The following is a 23,684-nucleotide window of genomic DNA, read 5'->3' as shown; positions in this document are numbered from 1 at the left end:
GCTGGACGAACAGATTAGTTGATTGTAATATTAATTCAGCTACATTAAGTTAATTCTATTGACTGATCCAAATATTTATAGTTAATTATAATGAGTTATGGTTAATTATTCATTTTCCCCTTTTAAAGATAATTTGACAGTGGTATATTTTGATAAATAATCTCATCCCTGTTTTTAAAAGATTTCGCTTCAAAGCTGTACCTAAATATGTGTAATATTATTTTCAATAAGCCAAGAGAATAATATTACTCCAATAAGAGAATTCATCATAATTCCCTTATTAAAGCTAATTCCTTGCAATATAAATTGTGAGCGGATACAACGAGATGTTGTATTATGATTTTAATGGTGGAGAATTTTATTCAGACAAATAATCTAGTTATTTGTCATTTATCTAATTTATAATGGTTGTCGAATGCGACTAATTCCATTATACATTTCCTTACACAATAAAGTAGAATAAGGACAGTTTAATTTAATTCCTAGCTCACACATACTGTTTCCCTACATATAACGGTGGAGGTACGTGGGCACTTTAACCCATCCCGTGTACATTTATACTACCAAATTCGCTACAGAAGCAAAAATATTCTTTGATTTCATGTTTTATTTTCTGGCTTATTATTTTTTAGAGATGCATCAAGGAGCTCACCTGCCAGGTTATTTTGATAAAGAGACACTGATAAACAAATGTCTTGATGTTCATACAAACATTTTTAAAAGCATATGGGAAACAATCAAGTCACATTGTACCCCTTAACTCCATTTGCAAACTGAGGAGGATTGTAAGAATCTGTCCCGTCTGCAGGATCTGGTGGACAAACTTCAGCTGAATGTCAGGTCCTATAAGAGAACTGCTGAGGAGGCTGTGAGTATTTTTTTCCACTATTGCCATTTGTGTGCAATGACTTCTGCAATTGTTTTGTCTCTGTCAGATTACACAGAGTAACAATATATTTTGTAATTTTGTTTTTTAGGAGGAACAGGCCAATGTTAACCTGGGCAAGTTCCGTAAACTGCAGCATGAGCTGGATGAAGCAGAATGAAGGGCTGACATTGCTGAATCTCAGGTCAACAGTGGTCCAGGACCAAAGGTAGGTTATTTATTTATTTATTTAAAAAAAAAAAAAACTTTTTTGTCCTATTAAACAAATTCAAATGTTTAACAGCATAGTTTACAATGACACTTACACTGACAAATCTACATTGGTAATAGATCTGTTCCTCCCATCTTTGTTACAGAAAGGACATGATGAAGAGTAATTCTCCAATAAAAAGCTTCTGTGATGCTGTTATGGCATTATCATGTGCTAGTTATGATACAGTATTAAAATAGCAATTCTAAATCCTTGTGGCTGTGGCTTTCATTACAATTTCTGTTTCATGTATAATATTTAGTCCCATCATACATAGGATGAAATGATAAAAAACAAACAAGCAATGCTTATATATATATATATATATATATATATATATATATATATATATATATATATAGTACTGTGCAAATGTTTTAGGCACTTGGGAAAAATATTGCATAGTGAGGATGTCTTCAAAAATAATGCCATATATAGTTTTAATTTATCAATTAACGTCATATAAAGTCCAGTAAACATAAAAAAGCTACATCAATATTTGGTGTGACCACCTTTGCTTCAAAACAGCCCCAATTCTCCTAGGTACACCTGGATACAGTTTTTCTTGGTTGCTGACAGATAGGATGTTCCAAGTTTCTTGGAGAATTCGCCACAGTTCTTCTATCTATTTTGGCTGTCTCAATTGCTTCTGTCTCTTTTGTAATCCCAGACTGACTCAATATTCAGTGGGGGGCTCTGTGAGGACCATGCCATCTGTTGCAGGGCTCCCTGTTCTTCTATTCTAATTGCAAAATAAATGTTTGGGAGTCTAAAATGTATATTTCCTATTGACACACTTAAGCTGAAGATATAAATAACCATCTTAAGACAAATGTTTTTGTGAAGCATCTTATGTGCCAAGACTTTTGCACAGTACTGTATATATATATACAGTTGAAGTCAGAAGGTGGGGGGGGATTTTCTCCCCAATTTGCAATGCCCAATTCCCAATGCACTATAAATCCTCATGGTGGCGTAGTGACTCACCTCAATCCAGGTGGCGGAGGATGAATCGTAGCAGCTGCCGTGTCTGAGACCGTCAATCCGCGCATCTTATCATGTGGTTTGTTGAGCGCGTTACCACAGTAATTTTTCCAACAATTGTTTACAGACAGATTGTTTCACTTTTAATTGACTATATCACAATTCCAGTGGGTCAGAATTTTATACTAAGTTAACTGTGCCTTTAAGCAGCTTGGAAAATTCCAGAAAATGATGTCAAGACTTTAGACAATTAGCTTCTGAAAGGAGGTGTACTGAATTGGAGGTGTACCTCTGGATGTAGTTTAAGGCCTACCTTCAAACTCAGTGCATCTTTGCTTGACATCATGGGAAAATCAAAAGAAATCAGCCAAGACCTCAGAAAACAATTGTGGACCTCCACAAGTCTGGTTCATCCTTGGGAGGAATTTCCAATCACCTGAAGGTACCACGTTCATCTGTACAAACAATAGTACGCAAGTATAAACACCATGGGACCATACAGCCATCATACCGCTCAGGAAGGAGACGCATTCTGTCTCCTAGAGATGAACATAGTTTGGTGTGAAAAGTGCAAATCAATCCCAGAAGAACAGCAAAGGTCCTTGTGAAGATGCTGGAGGAAACAGGTAGACAAGTATCTATATCCACAGTAAAACGAGTCCTATATCGACATAATCTTAAAGGCTGCTCAGCAAGGAAGAAGCCAATGCTCCAAAACTGCCATAAAATAGCCAGACTACAGTTTGCAAGTGCACATGGGGACAAAGATCTTACTTTCTAGAGAAATGTCCTCTGGTCTGATGAAACAAAAATTGAACTTTTTGGCCATAATGACCATCGTTATGTTTGGAGGAAAAAGGGTGAGGCTTGCAAGCCGAAGAACACCATCCCAATCGTGAAGTATGGGGGTGGTAGCATCCTGTTGTGGAGGTGATTTGCTGCAGGAGGGACTGGTGCACTTCACAAAATAGATGGCATCATGAGGAAGGAAAATTATGAGGATATATTGAAGCAATATCTCAAGATATCAGCCATGAAGTTAAAGCTCGGTCGCAAATGGGTCTTCCAAATGGACAAAGACCCCAAGCATACCTCCAAAGTTGTGGCAAAATGGCTCAAGGACAACAAAGTCAAGGTATTTAAGTGGCCATCACAAAGCCCTGACCTCAATCCAATAGAAAATTTGTGGGCAGAACTGAAAAAAGCATGTGCTAGCAAGGAGGCCTACAAACCTGACTCAGTTACACCAGTTCTGTCTGGAGGAATGGGACAAAATTCCAGCAACTTATTGTGAGAAGCTTGTGGAAGGCTACCCAAATGAAATTTTTACCCATTTCTCATGAGCAAAAGCTTCCAGCTCATTGACATTCTTTGGTTTATGTGCTGCCACTGCTTACTTGAAATCCCAATAAAGGTTTGCAATGGGATTTTAATGATGGACTGAAAGGGCCATTTAAGGTCATTCCACGACCTATCCCTGAATCAGATTTTGGACAACTTGGATGTATCCTTGGTGTTATTGTCTTGCTGGAAAGTCCAGTGATCACGAGCTTCAATTTACATACTAAAGGCATCACATTTTTCATGCCAAAATGGCCCGATAGATGAAAGAATCCATGGTGTCAGTCATATAGTCAGGATAGCCATTTCCTGCAGCCGCAAAACACCCCCATAACAGGACTGACCCACCTCCATGCTTGACTGTGGGGATGGTGTCGTTCTTGTCATCACCTTGTCATCTTACTCCAGATGTACTGCTTACCTATGGGTCTAAAATCCATTTTCAATTTAGTGTCATACGTCTATAAAACCTTCTTCCAGGACTCCACAGGTCTTTCCTATTACTTCTTGAATATTCAAGTCAACATTTCCCTTGAAGTTTTGCTTTCTTCCACACCCCAAGAAGGTTGCTGTTGTACCATATTTAAAAAATGGATGAATGGTGCTGCCAACTTTGTCTATTGGAAATTGAAGTGCCTTGGAAATGTACTTTTAGCCATGAGCTTTTGAGACTGATTTTTTTAATTGCATTTTTTTGCATAGAAATACATTTTTGCTTACAACTCTAAACTTACATTTTAAAACTTAAATAAGTGCCACTGCAGATTGATGACAATTTAGTTTTAAAATAATGACTTGTGTAGCCTTACATATTTAAGAAACGGCTACATGCAATAGTGGTTGAATAATTATGACATGGCTGTATTTATAAAAAAATCCTGCTATTTAGAAATATTAGGTTATATATTCACACTATGACTTTGAATGTGTCACTCAACTGATATAGATGTAAAGTTTAAAAATTCTGGGTCATCAGAAAAGCTTACCTTTGAAAATCCTTACTATAACTTTGATTGCAACTATATACTATGAAGAAAAGTATTTAGTAAATATATAAAGTAAATTAAAAGTGAAATGATACCACAAAAATTAGCCTAGAGGAGAAATCTTGGGATTCATGTATTTCATGAATTTTATAATGTATTTTCTTGTCATTACAAAGGCCATCATCCTGGACCAATTTAGGGTTAAGTGTGTAACTCAAGGGCACAAGTTTTAAAATACAGTACTTAGCTACACTGAATAAGTATTTTAAGTATTATTCATAAACAAGTTTATTTATTATTTGTTTTCCAGCTGAATTTTCTAAAACTGACTAGTCCTCTGCAGACACCTCCTTGTGCTCTACTTGGCTTTTTAAAATTGATGTGTGACTTTGTTTTGTGTTAAAATTATTTCAAGTATCTCAGCTTAATAGAATGAAAACAAGGCTGTGAATTAATCTATTTAAATCTCTTCAGTGGGCTGTACTGTATGTACTATAATGTAATTAAATAATTGCCGTACTTCGGAGACCATTAGAATACAGAACATGTTTTTTTTATTTTATTTTTTTATAATTTTGCATTCCCTTGTAATAGTTTCTTTTCCCTCACAATAACTTTCAAAAATAAAAAATAAAATTAAAAAAATGGTTTTACTACAGTAACTGTATTTTACCCTTGCTATTTGTTGTGAAACTACAGTAGTTATATTACAGGACAACAAAAACTATGGTAATAAAAATCACAATGTTGTGGTTCTTATGGTTTTACTACAAATACCATAGTTTAACTAAGATTTCTTCACACACACACACACACACAAAATGTTTTACTATATTTGTATTTACTATATTAGTAAAACCATGTTTTTTTTTTTTTTTGTTTTTTTAACTATTGCTGTATAATGTGTAATATTTGTTGTTATACAAAAAAATGAATAATGTTGATGTTTATTAAATAAATAAATAAAATGTCATACCTGTGCCTTTGAGTCATAGAGTCGGTTTGAATAAACAATAATGCCTGCTAAAGTGTCTCTTTGTGACGAACTTTAAAACACAAACTTTAACTCATGCTGTAGTTCATGGGTCTTCTCCAGCACATCCCAAACACTTTCAGTGGGGTTAAGGTCATGACTCTGTGGTGGATTCATGTGTGAAAATAATTCCTCATGATCCCTGAACCACTCTTTCACAATCTGAGCCCGATGAATCTTGGCACTGTCATCCTGGAATATGCCCGTGACGTCAGGAAAGAAAAAATCCACTGATGGGATAACCTGGTCATTCAGTACATTCATGTAGTCAGCTGACTTCATTTTATTGCCACATAACATTGCTGAGCCTCAACCTGACCAACTGAAGCAACCTCAGATCATAACCATTGTAAATGATAAGACATTAATCTAATATACAAAATAGTGACATTGATCACGTTAACTCCTTTGTACAGTTCTTGCTTCCATTAAAGCACACAAGATGCTCTTGGGAACATTCTTAAATCATGCTGGATAACATGATCATCAGATCATGTTCATGTCAGCTCCACTGCATGCTGTTATTACAGAAAAAGAGGGATAAAGGATTCAACTTTTCAATGACAAATATAAATGTACATATAAAATGAGTTTCCCACATAGGGTTCTTTTGGTAATGCTTTGTTATCCAAAGAGCCCCTAAAGAAATGCATGCAATGGTTTAATACCACTTTTCCACCTTTAATCACATGAGAAAACAATACTAAAATCATCCAATCATTAAATCAATTTCAATATACAGTATATTAATAAAAATAACAGCTACAGAATGTTTTAAACACTTTTTTTATTTAATGTTTAATGATCACATCATAGTTAACAAGGAACCACAATTAACACCTCATTCAAACCAAAAATATAATGAAATACAATTTTCATGAAAAAAAAAAAAAAAATGACGAGTCTACCAAACTCACTCGGTTTCTGCATGCTTGCAGCATGTTTTATTCACACCAGGAGAAGCAGATCTACCATGAGCTTCCTGCTGAATCACAAAAACACAACAGACCTACTAGTTTTGCAGAATAAATTTGTCTGTAACTTTAGTTATGTTATTTCAGGGTTGTAAATCTTTATAATAATAGTATGATTATGGGCAACAACTCTCCCAGATTACTCCCACATAAGAATAAAATAAAATAATAATAATAATAATAATTGGATCTCTCCTCTCACTCTTTGCTTCAACGAGACGTCCTGGTCCTTCATGGCACAATAAATCAGTGCAATTGAAACGCATTCAATGCATTCCCCTCTTTTAGTTCTGACAGTACGGGGTCTCTCTGTCAGCATTCACTGTTGTAAGACTAGTATTTAAGAGGTAAGGGGCTATGTGAGACTCACTGAGATTATTAGAAGATGCTTTAGAGGACATGGGCTAAAGATTGATAATGCCACCTGAAAATGACCCACCTGCTGTCATAGCCAACCAACTACCCACAACCGAAATATTAAAGACACACAAATATATGTGCATTGCATCTTTAGTATATTTCAAACACATTTGTTCTCTACCTTTTTCCTTGAAAAAGGGGCAAAAATGACAACAATAATAATAATTATTATACGAAGAATAGTTAAAAATACCAAACATCACATAATATCAGCAGTAACTGTCTTTGAGCATTACAGATTTATTTTTCAAATGTTCCTTTCACTTTTGTGACATTATAATAAGTGTTAACAGAGATGGCAATATGCATTTATTTACATAAAACTGTTTGCTAGTAATCGGGAGATCAATTGTAAATAGCCTATATTGAAAATAAAATAAAATACTGTGATATTTATATGGGTTGCATTCAGGCACAGGAGAAGGATTAAAATATAACCATGTTACAACAAGCAAAAGTCACGGTTAGACATTATTATTGTACTTCAAAGACTAAGGCTGGCCCATAGTGTTCGAATGCAGCACAACACAGCTCAAACACAACTATTTACACACCTCTCATTTCTCTGAAAAAAAAAGAAAAAAGAAAAAAAAAAAAAAAAGAATAGACTATAAATAATATCTATTATTGCCCAAATTCATTAGTTAGTAAAATAATGTATTTTCTTGTGTTATATTTTCTTTTTTCCAATTCATGGGTGAATTATTTAAATAAATGCTGTTTTCCTTTATCAAATGGAAATGACAGACTGCTGCCAACTATCAAAAGTACACTGTTGTATTCTTTATCTAAAAACATCTCCAAGAGAAAGAATTTTTCTTATCTTTTTTTTGCTTTAAGGTTATCAGGCATTCACCAATAATTTTAATTGAGCACAACATATTTCAGATTTCTAAATGTCAATCTGGGGCCTGTTTTATTGCTTTGCATAATCTGGGATTTAAAAAGTTTTAAGAGAATAAGCAACATATGCAACAAAGCGTCAAGTCAATTATAAGTCATACTTGTAAATCTGTTCAAATGGAAAGCGTGCTAAAGAACTCCTATTCATCCTCCACACTGCTCACAGTCGATAAAAAAAAAAAAAAAAAAAGCTGAAATGACACCAAATCATAAGGCTACATGTCAAACGTGCATGATTTTTCAAACTGGGTGCAATCTGCTGCTAATCTGACCATACGCGAAACAAGGCTACTCGGAGATCAATTATTAAAGAAAATGCTACAAGAGACGCTTGGATGTTATACCCCCACATGAACTGTTCAACTCGCAAGATAGACCAGAAAGCAAAGATTTTACCCTTGAAAAGACCTGCAAAAACATCTGCAATATTATACCGATATATCGGCCAGACCGATTAATAAGCCGATATCTGGCCATTTTGAGATTATCAGCGTAAGCCAATAACTGCGTCTGCTTGGCCAATAAACAATTTTGTAAATATATAGTGTAAAATAAGTGCTATTTTGTGTACATCTCAACTGCTGTCATTCATTTTCCCCAGCATTATATCAGCCACCCTGCTCTCTAGACATATCGGTTTCAGCATCAGCCACTGAAAACCCCATATCCGCTGACCACTAATATGTAATAAGCAATTAAAACTACTGGAATCACTAACAATTTCACTGGTTTCTCATAAAGCAGCTATTCAAAGTACACAAAAGGTTTCAAGCTGTGATATTCTGTCTTGTGTCCCTTCAAAGGCAGTATATTAGCAGATGCTACAGGTACCAGGCACATACTCGGCACTGGACTTTCCCCATGTACAAACATACTGTACCTACCCAAACTCCAAAACATCAATAAAAAACATTGCCAACAAAACTCCCTCAGTATAAACGTAACACCGCCTGTTACTACCTTGCTTCAACTTGTCGACATCTACTAAATGTCTCCACACTTCCTGTCTCTCAGAATTACTTTCAGCTGTATTGTCCATTAAATATTCACCTCAAACGCTCTTCACTTCCACAAACCTGTCTGGATATGCGTTTGACACTATCAGCTTAATTAAATGTGCGTGTATGTGGAGTTAAATGTCTTATAGGCATTGAAGGAGACCGTTATATTGCTTTACAATTGCGAGGAAAAGAAAACATCAGCTGGTAACAAAAATTAAATTAAAGAGTTCAAATAAACAGTTTAACAACACAGATCAATGCTACAGTATTAAACACAGCACGAAACACAGTTTAAGAGAGATCGGCTGTGTTCAGAATGGAATACTAGCTTACTACTTAATGAATGCTGTACTACAGGACAGTACATATGAAATACTGTAGTATATACTATAGCAGTTTGCTACTTTGTTGTCACATGACTTGATTACCTTGTATGTTTAGCTCATGATCTTGGTGATAAAAATTGGTATTTTGTATGCATGCACCGATGTATCAACTAATTATTTACTAAATTAATTTAAAACCATCAGCATATCAGTCATAGGCATGAAAACACAGAATAAAAAAAATGGTTTATTTACTATAATTAATTACATAAAAATATTGCATTAAGAATATTCTTTCCTCTGTGCAATATACGTAAACACCTACCAATATATAGATATATTTTTTTTAAAAAAATGGGAAAAAAATTGTAATGTTCTATCATATATAAAATGTGAGTTTTATTGTTTAGAACTGTAAAAACAAAAGTGCAAAAATGATTAAGAGGTGCAAAATACCCCCCCCAACATCAATCATCATGCTATTTAAACTAATAAATAAGTAATAATAATCTTGTATTTATCTGTATTTTTTTATCTTGTACTTACATTTATCATTGTGGCAAAATTGTGTCCCGTCATGTGTTCAACAGGACTAATCCATGCTCAAAGCAAATTATTTATTGTTAGAACAATAAAATAGCTTTTGTACATCTTTGTGCATTTTTTAAAGCATATTCCTAAAAAATAAAAAACTGATCTGATGTCAAAACAAGGCAAGTGGCACATAGAATTATTTATTACAATCGATATCAATCAAAAATGTATATATTGGTGAATCTCTACTATTTTGCACTGCTAATCCAATTTTGCGTAAAAAAAAATAAAAAATCGTAACATTTGACGGCCCAGACAAATCAGTCATGAAAGAGATGTTACAGTTTAAATGTATTTCAAAATTAATTTTTCTGCATTTCCATGCTTATGACACATATGCTCATGGTTTTAATTTGGTCAATAATTGGCCGATAAACATCGGTGCATACCTACAAAATAGCCATTTTTGTTACCAAGATACATGTAAATAGAGCACACTAAAACATGCAGTTGATATTACTTGAAATTTAAATCATCACAGTAAGTTTACATGCACTATAATAGATCAATTTCAGTCTGACTTAATAATTTGTCCTTTTAAATGGTAAATGCTTTAGTCTGACTGAAATCGTTCCTGTCTGGTTATTGTGAAGTCAAACAAACCTAGATAATGCGGTTGTAGCTCGCCTTTGAAAAGGAAAGGTCAAGTCGAGCGCATTGCTTTGTTAAATGCAGTTTTGCACTGTTGTATACTGCAGTAGGTGGTCATCTGGGTACTCATGAATACAGAAAATGTGCATACTTTGCACAGTATACATACTATATACTGCAGAAATAGTAAGGGTAGTATGCTTTTCTGAACACAGTCATTCACATAGCCTAAATGTTTTAATATCAGCTCTACTTGAGGTCAAGGGAGAGGAGCACATGACAGGGTCACATGACAGCCCTGTATGCTGAATGAAATGATGGTCAGATGGATCCAGATATATGGTGGTGATTGGCATGTACAGATCAGCTACTTCCATTATGAATACCAAGTTAGAATAAAGGCCTTTTCACATAACTCATGCCAGGGTGTAAACGCAAGTGTCACTGACAGATTTTAAACATTTCATGTTGCTTTGTACACTAAATATCATCAGTGAGACACAAATCATGTGTGAAAATCACAAACTTGTAAAGTTTGCAAAGTTAGACATGTCATTAAAAAAAACACAATTTGCATATGTCATGCAAATTGTCCGCTAATGGCTGAATGTGTTTACATGCTCACCAATAATAATATGTTTTGAATAAATAGACTCTATGTATGTTTTTAATGATAATGATAATTCTGTAAAAAGTCACCATCAGACTGATTCGCTTTGATGAAGTTTCTTCAATAATTAGGTTGACTTAACTTATTAAAGTGTAATGCAATCGTTACTTACACCACTTTTTAAGTCAGCACAACTATTTGGTACATTGGTGGCATGATCTTATGTAGACATGTAGATCTGCTTAATAAAGAATATCTTTTTATACCAAGAATATTGAAAATTATGGTCCACTATACTTCAAAACGCAAGTTTGTACTTGCAAAATCATTATTTTTGAGTTTGCTGAACTTATTGTATTGAGTTCATGGAACTTACAATCCAACTTGAATTGTTAAGTTGGTACAACTCATTTTTATGATGTTGAGTTAACTGAAAAAAAAAATGCTTTGCAGCTGGTTTCATTACTTTTAACTTTTTATTTTTTACATTGTAGGGAAAACCGTTTAAAAGCATTTACACGAGCGCACAAGTCGTTGGCTTATTAAGCATAAAAGATCACGCATTTAAACATTCCCATTGGGTGTGCTTCAAATGATCATATCCAAGTGTGTTGAAGTTAAAATTGTTTGAACTTTAAGTGTCACATTAAAATGTTTGACAAGCACGCGTTGCATACAGTTCAATGCATTGGGCAATGCTGACAATAGTTATGTAAAAAAGCCTTTAGTTGTCAGGTCTAGAACTAGATTTCACGCTCTACAACTAGTTACGTAGGTGTTATGATTGTTGAATAGTGTGAGTTTAGCAGCAGAGGAAGGCTAATGAGAGGATTCTGCTTGGGGGTTTGCCATGTCATTCCCAAACCAAAGCTTCCAGACCGTTACCATCAGAGTATACAGACCCTCAGGAGGAGTATTAGCCTCCAACTTTCTTCAATACAGTCATTTTGAGCATATTCTGAAGTCCGTAGTCTGTGCACAGCCGAGTTATAGCTCTAACCAATCAGAAATAACCGTCAAGAACATCAACAAGCACACCAATCTAATGAGTCATAGCAATGGTAGGACGCGGGATTTAGAGAGCAGCTGATGAATGGCAAGTGAGAAATCATGTCTGGAGTCCAGTGAGTGAGCCAACGTCGCCTCCTTGTTCCTGGGAGGAGAGGAGGGCAGGGGTCGTTTGAGATCGGGGGATGCCGGCGGTCGCAAGGGAGTCGTTGAGCGAGATGCTGCTGCGTAACAGGTGAGGACGGACAGGGCTGTCACCCGAGACGGGCCAGGTGATGATGTCGGCGCCGTGGTCTGTGCGAGAGCAGGCGTTCTCGCGGAAATTTAGCTTGAAAGACTCAATCTGCATCAGAGAGTGAGGAAAGACAGAATAGAGGAGCAGAAGAACATAAAAATGGGGTAAACGGGGAGGAGAGGGGTTGATCGGGGGGGGGGGGGGTGAAATGAAAAGGGCACAGTGATAGCAAAAAGTCGAGTTAGAAGCCTGAAAAATAAGAAGAGGTCAAGATGATTTGGTGATCAGAGAATTGCACTTTAAAAACATCAGTACAGTGTAGATTGTACATTGACCATGCCAAGAACAATTCTGGAACTGTGTCTGTAGTGAACAGTAGGGCGAATTGCCATATTTTGAACATTAGTGTATGTTCGTAGTATGGAGTCAATTAAACAATCAATCACTGAACAATGCTCTAGAGAATTACTGTATGTTTGCAGACCAGGTTGAGAGCATGCTTATATTAAATCATATTTTATGTTTCGAGCTAGCAGTCTGAATTGAATATGAGTTAAAAAGAACTGGGAACTGTATCGCATTGTTTCTGCTGACTCCACGCAAAAGCAAACATACAGCAAGTCTGATTCTCATGAGATGTAATTTTTTAAAGAAATATTCCAGGTTCAATACAAGTTAAGCTCAATCAACAGCATTTGTAGCATAATGTTGATTACCACAAAATTGTATTTTGACTCTTCGAGGTTACAGTGACTACATTTACATGGACACCAGAAAACGGCGTACTGCGAGAAAGCAGCGTTCCTGTTTACATGCACTTTATAAGCGGTGTACTCTACTCCCGTATACATGCAGGATACATACATATATACACATACACACACATATATATATAAGTGTATATATGTGTGTGTGTGTGTATATATATATATATATATATATATATATATATAATGTATATATGTATGTGTATATATATGTATGTGTATATATATACATAGATATGTGTATATATATATGTATGTGTGTGTGTGTGTGTGTATATATATATATACACACACACACACACACACACACGTGTATATATGTATGTGTGTGTATATATATATTTTGAAATTACTCAAAATTAAATCAAGAAATATTTAAATTAATCATTAAATACATAATTATTATAATACAATAATTATAGATGTGTGTGTGTGTGTGTGTATATATATATATATATATATATATATACACACATATACACACACACACATCTATAATTATTGTATTATTATAATTATGTATTTAATGATTAATTTAAATATTTCTTAATGATTTAATTTTGAGTAATTTGGCCCCTTAATATGTGACACATTCATGCATTTAAATATTAAAACCTAAGTTTTCATTCAATATATCGATTTTAGAATCTGCTGTTTTCCCACCTTGCTTAATTATCGGTCGACCTCTAGTACAGTGATGGACAACAAAATAATAAACAGTTTACACAGAACTGAACATTAAGAGCTGATGACAAATAATAAAAGTAATAGTGTATATGAAATGGCATAGAAATAAATAACATTTAGTTTTGAATGAAAGGAGTGGAACTTAGATTAGGCAAACATTACAATCCTCAACCAAACAGGTCTTATATACGGGATTCTAGTCTGACTGGAGCTTTGGTGGGAGCTGGGTTACACACAGACTTACTTGTTTCAGGGATGAGTGAGCCCAGACCCTGCGGGTCCCGGAGCTCCTCACTCCTGCAGGGGGCGCCCTCCTTCAGCCCATTCTCCTGGGCCGGGCTGGCTGCGGGCTGGGCGGCCGAGACACCACTAGAGGGAGCCCCGCTACCCTCAGCAGTCTCCTGGGCCCCCTCAGCCTAGAAACACACAGCAGGGCATCAATAACATGCAGATGAAATGGCGATGGAGACACAGCCGGGTGTTTGTGTGCTTAAAATGAATATAAATTAAAAAACCTGCATGGTGAAACAATATGGCTGATGTACCACATGAGTCAAATGTTTGGACACACTAGACTGAGTTTGTTTAAATGCTTGGAATTAGTTTTGTAGATAAATGTGAATCATATATAATACCTAAAAGTTTTGTATTTACCTATTTCTTTTTTCTTTTTTTTTTTTAATGGATGAGTGGGAGTGGATATCCAACAGGTGTCCAGCATACATGGAAATTTTATTTTTGATTTGTTTCAGATTTTTGGTAACTACACAATTCACCTTATGTCTATTTATGTTTTAGTTTTTTTTATAGAGATGAGTGAACAAACTTTTGTAAAGAGTAATGGTTTAAATATCCCCAAAAAACAGAGCAAACATATATATGTATATATATATATATATATATATATATATAAAAATCAATCAACAAATAAATGGAGTAGACAGAAACAATGAATAAACACTATTTATTTTTTATTTATTTATTGTTATTTTTAATAATCCAGGTTGACTATATTGTGGATCTATATTAACCTTCAACAAAAAAAAGAAGGCTTAAAAAATGGCAAAGGGCAGACATCTTGCAAATGGAGATGTCTGCCGATGATTAATTTAATGTGTTCAAAACGTCTGTTCAAGTGAACAGAGATATTAAAATTTTCAGTCACTATAAATTGGTTCCCATGTCAGCAAGGACTCAAAACCCCTGTGGTATTTTTTAACACTAATGGGGCTTTTCCACTGCACGGTTCAGCTCGACTCGACTCTGCTCGCTTTTTGGGGGTTTTCCACTGTGGATAGTACCTGGTACTTTTTTTAGTACCACCTCGGTCGAGGTTCCAAGCGAGCCGAGCCGATACTAATAGTGACGTCAAAACCCCGCAGATCACTGATTGGTCAGAGAGAATCGTCACTACCAGCGTCACTGGATTTGCGACACGGGACATCAACCCGCTAGTTTTAAAGTTAGCAACAGCGACAGCAGTATCATTTGTTCACGCGACTTTCGAATTGTAAGAAATGGCTGTGCGCAAAACCACGCCGTGGTCAATAAACGAGGTGCAGACGTTCCTCTCGTTAGCGATGAACAAAACGACGCGAACGAAAAAGACTTTCATGAAGTGTCTCAGTTGTTGGCCGCACACAGCTACCACCGGACCTACCAACAGTGTATGGGAAAACTTAAAAAAACGTGACTACAGAACCATCAAGGACCACAACAGCCGGAGTGGTTCAAACAGAAGAAAGTGGAAGTGGTTCGACCTGACAGTAGTATTAAACTATTTACTATACACTGTTTCAATTTAGCATCCCTTATGGCCAAATCTGTAAACCTAAAATACACTTTAAAGTCAACATGAAACTGTATTCGCAACCCATTTTACTTCCGTAATGTCACACATTTTTATGCGCAACAGGATATCCAATTGACTGGATTGTGAAAAGTGGGCGGTCCATCCCAGAATATGAGTGACAGATGGTTTTAGGAGAGTTGATCAATAAGAAAAAGATATAGATTTTTTGGAATACCATCAACTGGTGAATCGTTCACAATAGGAACTTTTATTAATAAAGTAAATCAGGCCAATTTTGATTTCATGTTGACTTTAAAAACAATATCAGTATGATCTTTATAATGGACATGTGTTCAATGTGTGCATGCATACAAAACAATAATGGGTGCAGCCATGGTACAAGTGGACATGTGACTGAAATGGATGGCCATAGGCTGAGGGGCCGGTGACTGTAGCTTTCAGGAATTTCATGGACCCACCAACAAGAGTTGGGAGAAAATAAGCAAGGGATAATGATAACTGGAATTCCAAGCCATAATTTCCATCTTAAATGACATGCTATGTTGATCTCTCTTTTAATGAAGAGCTTGTTTCACAGAGCTTTCACACTCTTTTTCCATCAGACAAAAACGGTATTGTGCTAAAACACATCGTAGAAGCATGATAACGGTTTTTTTTTTTGCATGGACATAAGTGATTATTTGAAATGAAAATAGCAACAATAAAAAAAATACAAATAAAAACAATGGATTAAAAAAAAAAACATGAAAAAAAAAAGGATAGAAAATGACTTTTTACATGGTCCATTTAAAAAGCATGCTTTGTTTGAGGCTCACTTTACTTACCATTGATTTCTCACCAACACCTCCACCGTTTTAAAGTTTTAAAAGGTTCTTTAACTCTTATAGACTGTGAGTTACTTCATGGAGGCCAATCTCACCTTAACATTACCACCTCCAGGCTCATGACTGACATTATCCATGGAGCCAACCTTGGACTGAGCTTTGTCCTTAAAGTTCACTTTGTGACTCTCGATCTTCACATCACCTCCACCTACAGGATATATTCAAATTGAAAAACCGAAGTGGAATGGATCGCAAAGGAACTCTAAAGATCTGATTGTACCTGGTTTATGTTTGATATTGCTCTTGGAACCACACTTTGCGGTCACTTTACTCAAGTCCACCTTCTTGTTGAGAATCTGGACCTGTGAACACATTTGATACGACCCGATACGACACATGAAAGCAGCACAAATCAAAACTCAGGACTCTTCACTGATTAATGAAAACACATTTCACATGCAGTGGAAATGGTCCCCCAAACGGAGCCTGAAATGAAAAGGCTGATGATGGAAAAACTCTAGAATAAACAATAGCAGAGTATCCAGAGAGAGCAAAGCAGCGTATTTGAGCTTGGAGGAGTTTGAGAGTTAATATAGGAGAAGATTATGAACAAATATCAGGCTCTGCAAATGTACCCTCTGCTGTCACAAGGGTTTGTATTGAAATGTTGCTGCTTTGCACAATGGATTTGGAAAAGGCTTTGGAAGCTCTTATTTGTTCATAGCAGAAGATTTGCGTTGCGTTCATGTAGACACAATAGACAGAGGCAAAATTACTGTGTTCCTCTGAACAACGACTACACGCATGCAGTGACGTTACTTACGTTCCCTCCACCAGGGACATGTTTCATATTGTCCTTGGAGCCCAAGCGAGACGTGACGTGACTGTAGTCCACTTTTTTGGAGACTATTTGAACCTACAACACAGCACGGCGGGCCGGGAGGGGCGGGACACCAGGAAGGACCAGGTTAGAGAGGGAAGACAACAGAGGAATAGAGCAGAAGCCTCTACAAGCGACTAGGACCCCATTTCGTGCACTGCACATTGAAAATAAGACTAATGCCTAGAGCTTTGGTGAACTAAAGCTTGTTTGACAAACTTTCCCTTTGATTACATATTTCCTATTGAAACATATTTCCTTTGACGTGGAGTATGAAAAGTTGGTGGTTGAGTTATGGACACTGTAATGTGTAGAGTTTCTTAATGAGGTGCATGAGATGGTGTAAATGCACTAAAACCCAATGGAAACATCCCGAAGGCTTCAAAAGGTGCAATCAGAGATAGAGACATATAGAGACATAAATGAGATGGTGATGAATTCAACTCACTTTGCCCTGGCTGGTCTCTTTGGAGGGGGAGCTGCGAGTGTCCGTCCTGCTCTGAGACACTGTGACCTGGCGGAAGAACCCCAAATACCATCCTTGAATCAAATCACTCATGTGTGAGTCATTAAGAGATGCCATGTAATACTGACCTAAAACCAAACCCCTGACCTTCAATGAAACTCCAGATCTTCAAGGAATGTTTCAGGTTCAATACAAGCAAACTCAAGCTACAGCACCTGTGTCATGCTGTCTATTACCACGTAAAATAATTTTGTCACTGGTTTGTAAAATGTGAAAATCGTGTTTACAGTAATGCACTTACAGTGGAAGTCTATGGGGCACAACATAAAATTCCCAGTATTAAAATGACGATTTACCGATAACAAATATACAGACAACAAATTTTTATATGGAAGAATATAAGTGCTTTAACATAAATACAAGCTGCATATTTATGCTTTTAAATCCTGCAGTACACTTGCCCCATAGACTTTCATTGTGAGTGCATTAATGCAAACACAATTTTTGTTTGTTATAATAAAATGAGGAGCAAGCCAAAATTATTGTCTGTGGTATTCAACAACATGACAGAGATGTTGTTCATAGAGCTTCAATTGTATTGAACACAGAAAACATTACTTTAACCTTGTAAGAAAAGCTGACAAACTACTTGATGATCAGAGGAAAAGGATGAAGTCTTCAAATCACAGGGGGGTGAGAAAAGGCAGACCTGGAGGAGAGGGTTAGTAATGGCTTCAAGTGCAGGACATCATCCCTAAGATATATATAGACACATTTGAGACGTGCACGAATCTGACTCCAGTACAATCCGAGGTGTAAAACATCATTGCTCGGAAGCCCAAACACAAAATAGTGACATCCAATTATGACCATGTTGATACTTTGGAACTAAGAAAAGCTTTTGTCGGACACCAGTCTTAACTCTGTGGTGACAGCAGACGTTTCTCAGATATCAGGCATATCGAGTGTTAATTATTAAGGCAAACAGAGAGAACTCAGCCAGGAGAAAGATGACCATGATGAGCGACAAACATTGGATGATGCCGTATGAGGCAATGAAGCTGTGACATCAGGATATGAGTGATAAATAATGATGTTTAGATAGGATCTAGTTAGAGATTGAGCTAGTTAACAGGACTAGATACAGTATATTACGAGCCGTTCAGGGGTAAACAAAAGCAAGGAGTCTTTTTAAAGCAACTCTAAAGGGATGCAAGGACCATGAATCATGCAACAATTCACTCATAATCACATTACACTGGAAAACAGGACATGCCCGTCTCTGTTTGCATACAGTAAATCTACTGATTAGGAGAGAAAGTCATGAAAAAAAAGACAAGCTGAATCAGTATAATAAATGTTTCATTTGCACGTCCTTTAAATGAGAAATCAATGGACTGCTGAACTCAACATGTCTGACTACCTCATAATGAATGAAGCTGAGCAAGTCTATATACAGTGTTCTTACTTCTTACTGAAGAGTGATGGTTCATAGTAACACTATGGTACTTTGGACATGGCTCCTGGTAATACCGTGTTTTTATAAACATGTTGCCATGGTAAATCATGTTTTCTATATGGTACTATGTAATACCATGTTTTTGATCATACTATGGTAATACCAAGTTACATGTTGTTGTTTTTTATATACATACTATGGTTATACCACATTTTTGAACAAGTTACCATGGTAACACTGTTGTTTTTTTTCAAATGACCATGGTAATACCATGTTTTTCAAACACTAGGGTAATACAATTTTTCTTGAACAAGTTACAATGTAATACCATTTTTTTTTTTTTTAACATGACATCATAGTAATACCATGTTTTTTGATCATACTATGGTTATTCCACTTTTTTTATTTATTTATTTTTTATTTTTTACATACTGTGGTAATACCATGTTTTTGAACAAATATATCATGGTAACACCATTTTTTAAATGATACTATGGTAATACCATGTTTTTTGTCATGTAAAATATGTTAATGATTTTTTTGGACATTGCACCATGGTAATACCCTTTCTTTCTTTCTTTTTTTGCAATGTTCCAATGGTTATTCTACTATGACGGTATTACCATAGTTTCTTTTTTAGTTTTTTTTTTAATTACCTTGGAGTACAATATAAATACCACTGAATTTGAATATGGCAATCATTCAGTACAATGATCTATTTTGTCACCATCTGATACAATCATAATAACCATGGTACTGCCGCACTACTTTATTCTAACTGTGGATACTGGCACTTAAAAAAAAAAAAAGCTGAATATGTTTTTATAGCATTAAGGGTCTAAATTTTTTTTTCTCCCCAATTTGGAATGCCCAATTCCCAATGCGCTCTAGGTCCTCGTGGTGGCGTAGTGACTCGCCTCAATCCGGGTGGCGGAGGAGGAATCTGAGTCGCCTGAGACCGTCAATCCGTGCATCTTATCAGGTGGCTTGTTGAGTGCGTTACCGTGGAGATGTAGCACGTATGGAGGCTTCACGCTATTCTCCACGGCATCCACGCACAACTCACCACGCGCCCCACCGAGAGCGAGAACCACATTATAGCGACCACGAGGAGGTTACCCCATGTGACTCTACCCTCCCTAGCAACCGGGCCAATTTGGTTGCTTAGGAGACCTGGCTGGAGTCACTCAGCACACACTGGATTCGACCTCGAGACTCCAGGGGTGGTAGTCAGCGTCAGTACTCACTGAGCTACCCAGGCCCCCTAAGGGACTAAATATTAAGCAAATTTCAAAGACGAAATGCCTCAAATGTATATATTTGCACTTGTATGTGGTTTTGTGTATGGTAAGTTCGGTACCTTTCCTCCTCCGGGCTGGTGTTTAATGTTATCCGTGGAGCCGATCTTGGAGCGGATGTTTTTGATGTCTGGTGCAGGGGCGGATGCAGGGCGAGGGGTGGGGCGAGTCATGGTGCTAGTGGTCGTGGAGTTGGGTCGAGGGGCGCGGGGCACCTGTGGCTTCTTCTCTGGTGCAGCAGCTGGTGGAGCGCCACTGGAGGTGGCGGGTGTTTTTGTGGCGCGAGGGCGAGTGGTGGCACTGCTTAAAGTGGTGGAGGTTCTGAGAGGTGTAGATTTAGAGCGGGCCGCATCTGAAACCAGAGCAGAAAAGATGTATATGACTTTCTTTCATCTGCTGAACTCAAATGAAGATTTTTAGAATAATTTCTCAGCTCTGTGGGGCCATACAATGCAAGTGAATGGGTGCCAAAATTTTGAAGCTCCAAAAATCATGTAAATCAGCATAAAAGTAATACATAGATTGAAGACTCCAGTGGTGATAGGTGTGGGTGAGAAACAGATCAATATTTATGTGCTTTTTACTATAAATTCTCCTCCCTGCTCAGTCAATCTCCACTTTAACTTTCAATTTCACATTGTTCTTCTTGTGTTTTTGGTGATTCACATTCTTCATGCATATCGCCACCTACTGGACAGGGAGAAGAATTTCTACCAAAATATGCCGTAACTATTGATTGTTTCTCACCCACACCTAGACATCCAAGACATGGATTAAACCACTGGAGTTGTATGGATTACTTTTTCGCTGCTTTTATGTGCTTTTTGGAGCGTCAACATTTTGGCACCCATTCACTTGCATTGTATGGACCTACAGAGCTGAAATATTCTTCTAAAAATCTTCATTTGTGTTCTGTAGAAGAAAGAAATCATACTCATCTGGGATGGCATGAGGGTGAGTAAATGAGAGAATTTTCATTTTTGGCTGAACTGTCCATTTAACACAAAAGTGACATTCAAGAAATCAGAATTCCAACATTATTTTCTCACCCTCGCGTTGTTCCAAACCTATTTGCTGTTATAATGCATTTTCTTTTTCTGTCAAAGATAAAGCTCTGAAATCTCATTTTCCATTTGGTGTAATTGAACTGGTGTGCCATTCAGTTTCAACACACGCGAGAACCAATGAGATTCAATGGCGTCAATGACGTTAAATCTTTCATAGATTGAACGTGGATACAATAAGGTTTTGCAACTTTGGCAGAGGGAAGATTTTCAGTGAATAACAACTTAAATTTTTGTCTGTGCCTCACACAAAGCTATCATATGACTTATATACAGCACAGAAGGACTATGGACTAGATTTACGGTGCGTTTATAGTGTGTCTTAACTGACATGGTCATTATGAGCTACATAAAATTCTTCAAAAATTCTCTTTTGGTTCCACAGAAAAAGAACAAAGAATTGTAACAGCTGAATGTTTAGTTGTGTAGCACACAAGCCTTTGCATGTGTCAGATTAGAATAATCTCTGCAGCACTCTATTCAAATCTCCGAAACTGGGGTAAGAAGCAGCGGTGATCAGCATTGCTCCATGTGCGGGATTATCCCTCATTCACTCATTCCTGCAGTGGAATTCACTGGTGGATTTTATAAAGATTTTGCATGGCCTTAAATGTGTGCATGCCAATGTGGAGTCTCCATATTTTACCTGTTACTACTGACACACTAGTAAGTCACTATGCTGAATATTGTTGTGTAAAAAAATTTAAAATAAAGAACATTTTGCAATATATAAACAAGCACAATCCCAAACTCTCCACATGAACACTAGAAACAGTAATGCTTGACTTAGAAAACACCAATAATAATTTGTAGAGGTTTATATCCAGCTGTACCTGCAGTTTTCAGTGTGCTTGGTTTCTTTTCCTCTCCGGGTTTGCTCTCAGTCTTTGTGGCTAAATGCAAAAAACAGCAAAGAACACTGAATATTTTCAGTATTTAATAAATCAGCATGAATGATATGCTTCATCTTTAAATGTCAAGATTTTTGTGTACAATGCAGACTGACCCGGGCGTCGTGCTGTAGGGGCGCCGGCTGTTGTGCATGTTGTGGTCACAGGTTTGTTTCCTGCTGTTGTAGACGTGCTGTTTTTGGGTGCGGTGGGTCGTGCGGGCGCAGCAGTGGCCTTTGGCACCAGTGGCCGTTTCTCAGTGGCCGTCTACAGGAGAAAAACAGACAGGAATGAGCCGGGATAAGTCCATTTCAGGAAGCCAATTCCAGACCATCTGAACCAAATGGTAATATTGTCCTCAAGTTCTTTTTTAAACAGAGTTATTTCATCCACATACAGGCATATCTGTAAATTTTTGGACTGTGTCTACACAAGTACAAGAACCTAAAAACATCAATCTTAAATAAACCTTCAAATTAATTTATTTATTTATTGGGGCCTGGGTAGCTCAGCGGTAAAAGACGCTGGCTACCACCTCTGGAGTTCACTAGTTCGAATCCAGGGTGTGCTGAGTGACTCCAGCCAGGTCTCCTAAGCAACCAAATTGGCCCGGTTGCTAGGGAGGGTAGAGTCACATTGGGTAACCTCCTTATGATCACTATGATGTGGTTCGTTCTCGGTGGGACACGTGATTAGTTGAGCGTGGTTGCCGCGGTGGATGGCGTGAAACCTCCACACATGCTATGTCTCCGTGGCAATGCGCTCAACAAGCCACGTGATAAGATGCGCGGGTTGGCGGTCTCAGACACGGAGGCAGCTGGGATTCGTCCTCCGCCACCCGGATTGAAGCGAATCACTACACGACCACGAGGACTTAAAAGCGCATTGGGAATTGGGCATTCCAAATTGGGTGAAAAAAATAAAAAATAATAATAATAATAATATTAATTGATTTACTATGTGAAAAAGTTCACAACATTATTCTAAATTCATGTTTTTTTTACTGTTGCCTCATCTGTTAATTTTGGACTCTGACTTTACATATGCATTAACCTTATTTTAATATAGATAAATAAGTAAATAAATAAATACAATAGAATAATACTGAATGTAAGTAGTGTGCTGTGGTTAAATAGACGGCCACAAGAGGGAAAGCTCACACTGAAAATTCTTCATTCATTTTTAGCTTTTTTAGATTTAGTTACATGTCTGTTTAGGGGATTGCATGTTAATATTAGTATCTTACTTATGAATGACAATGTGTCCAACTCTTTTGAAACTTCTTTAACAGCAATAACAACACTGAAAAGGCAGAACTTGAAGCCTTTTTTTCATATAATCTAGTTTAACAAGAATTGGAAACACTAGTGGAATATTTGAAACAAGATTCCAAA

General features: G+C 36.8%; 1 protein-coding gene across 5 annotated transcripts in view; it reads right to left on the bottom strand.

Moving 5' to 3' along the window:
* Window positions 1-6,246: 6,246 nt before the first annotated feature.
* Window positions 6,247-23,684, bottom strand: part of LOC127434805 (microtubule-associated protein 4-like) — a 102,705-nt gene continuing 85,267 nt past the window's right edge. For 2 of the 5 annotated variants that reach the window (XM_051687799.1, XM_051687800.1), the window contains 8 exons: window positions 22,407-22,557; window positions 22,234-22,293; window positions 20,399-20,688; window positions 17,562-17,627; window positions 17,057-17,149; window positions 16,514-16,595; window positions 16,329-16,441; window positions 13,487-14,012 (listed from right to left, as the gene is read on the bottom strand). In XM_051687799.1, the coding sequence (XP_051543759.1) occupies window positions 13,779-14,012; window positions 16,329-16,441; window positions 16,514-16,595; window positions 17,057-17,149; window positions 17,562-17,627; window positions 20,399-20,688; window positions 22,234-22,293; window positions 22,407-22,557 (1,089 nt within the window). In that variant the 3' untranslated portion in view covers window positions 13,487-13,778. Of the gene's footprint in view, window positions 12,392-13,486; window positions 14,013-16,328; window positions 16,442-16,513; window positions 16,596-17,056; window positions 17,150-17,561; window positions 17,628-20,398; window positions 20,689-22,233; window positions 22,294-22,406; window positions 22,558-23,684 lie in introns of those variants that run through there. The other 3 variants (XM_051687801.1, XM_051687802.1, XM_051687803.1) reach the window with 3 other exon arrangements.

Source organism: Myxocyprinus asiaticus, chromosome 44, assembly GCF_019703515.2.
Source record: "Myxocyprinus asiaticus isolate MX2 ecotype Aquarium Trade chromosome 44, UBuf_Myxa_2, whole genome shotgun sequence".
Classification (NCBI taxonomy): Eukaryota; Metazoa; Chordata; class Actinopteri; order Cypriniformes; family Catostomidae; genus Myxocyprinus; species Myxocyprinus asiaticus.
The sequence above is the reverse complement of the archived record's forward strand: the minus strand, read 5'-3'. Positions and strand labels throughout refer to the sequence as shown.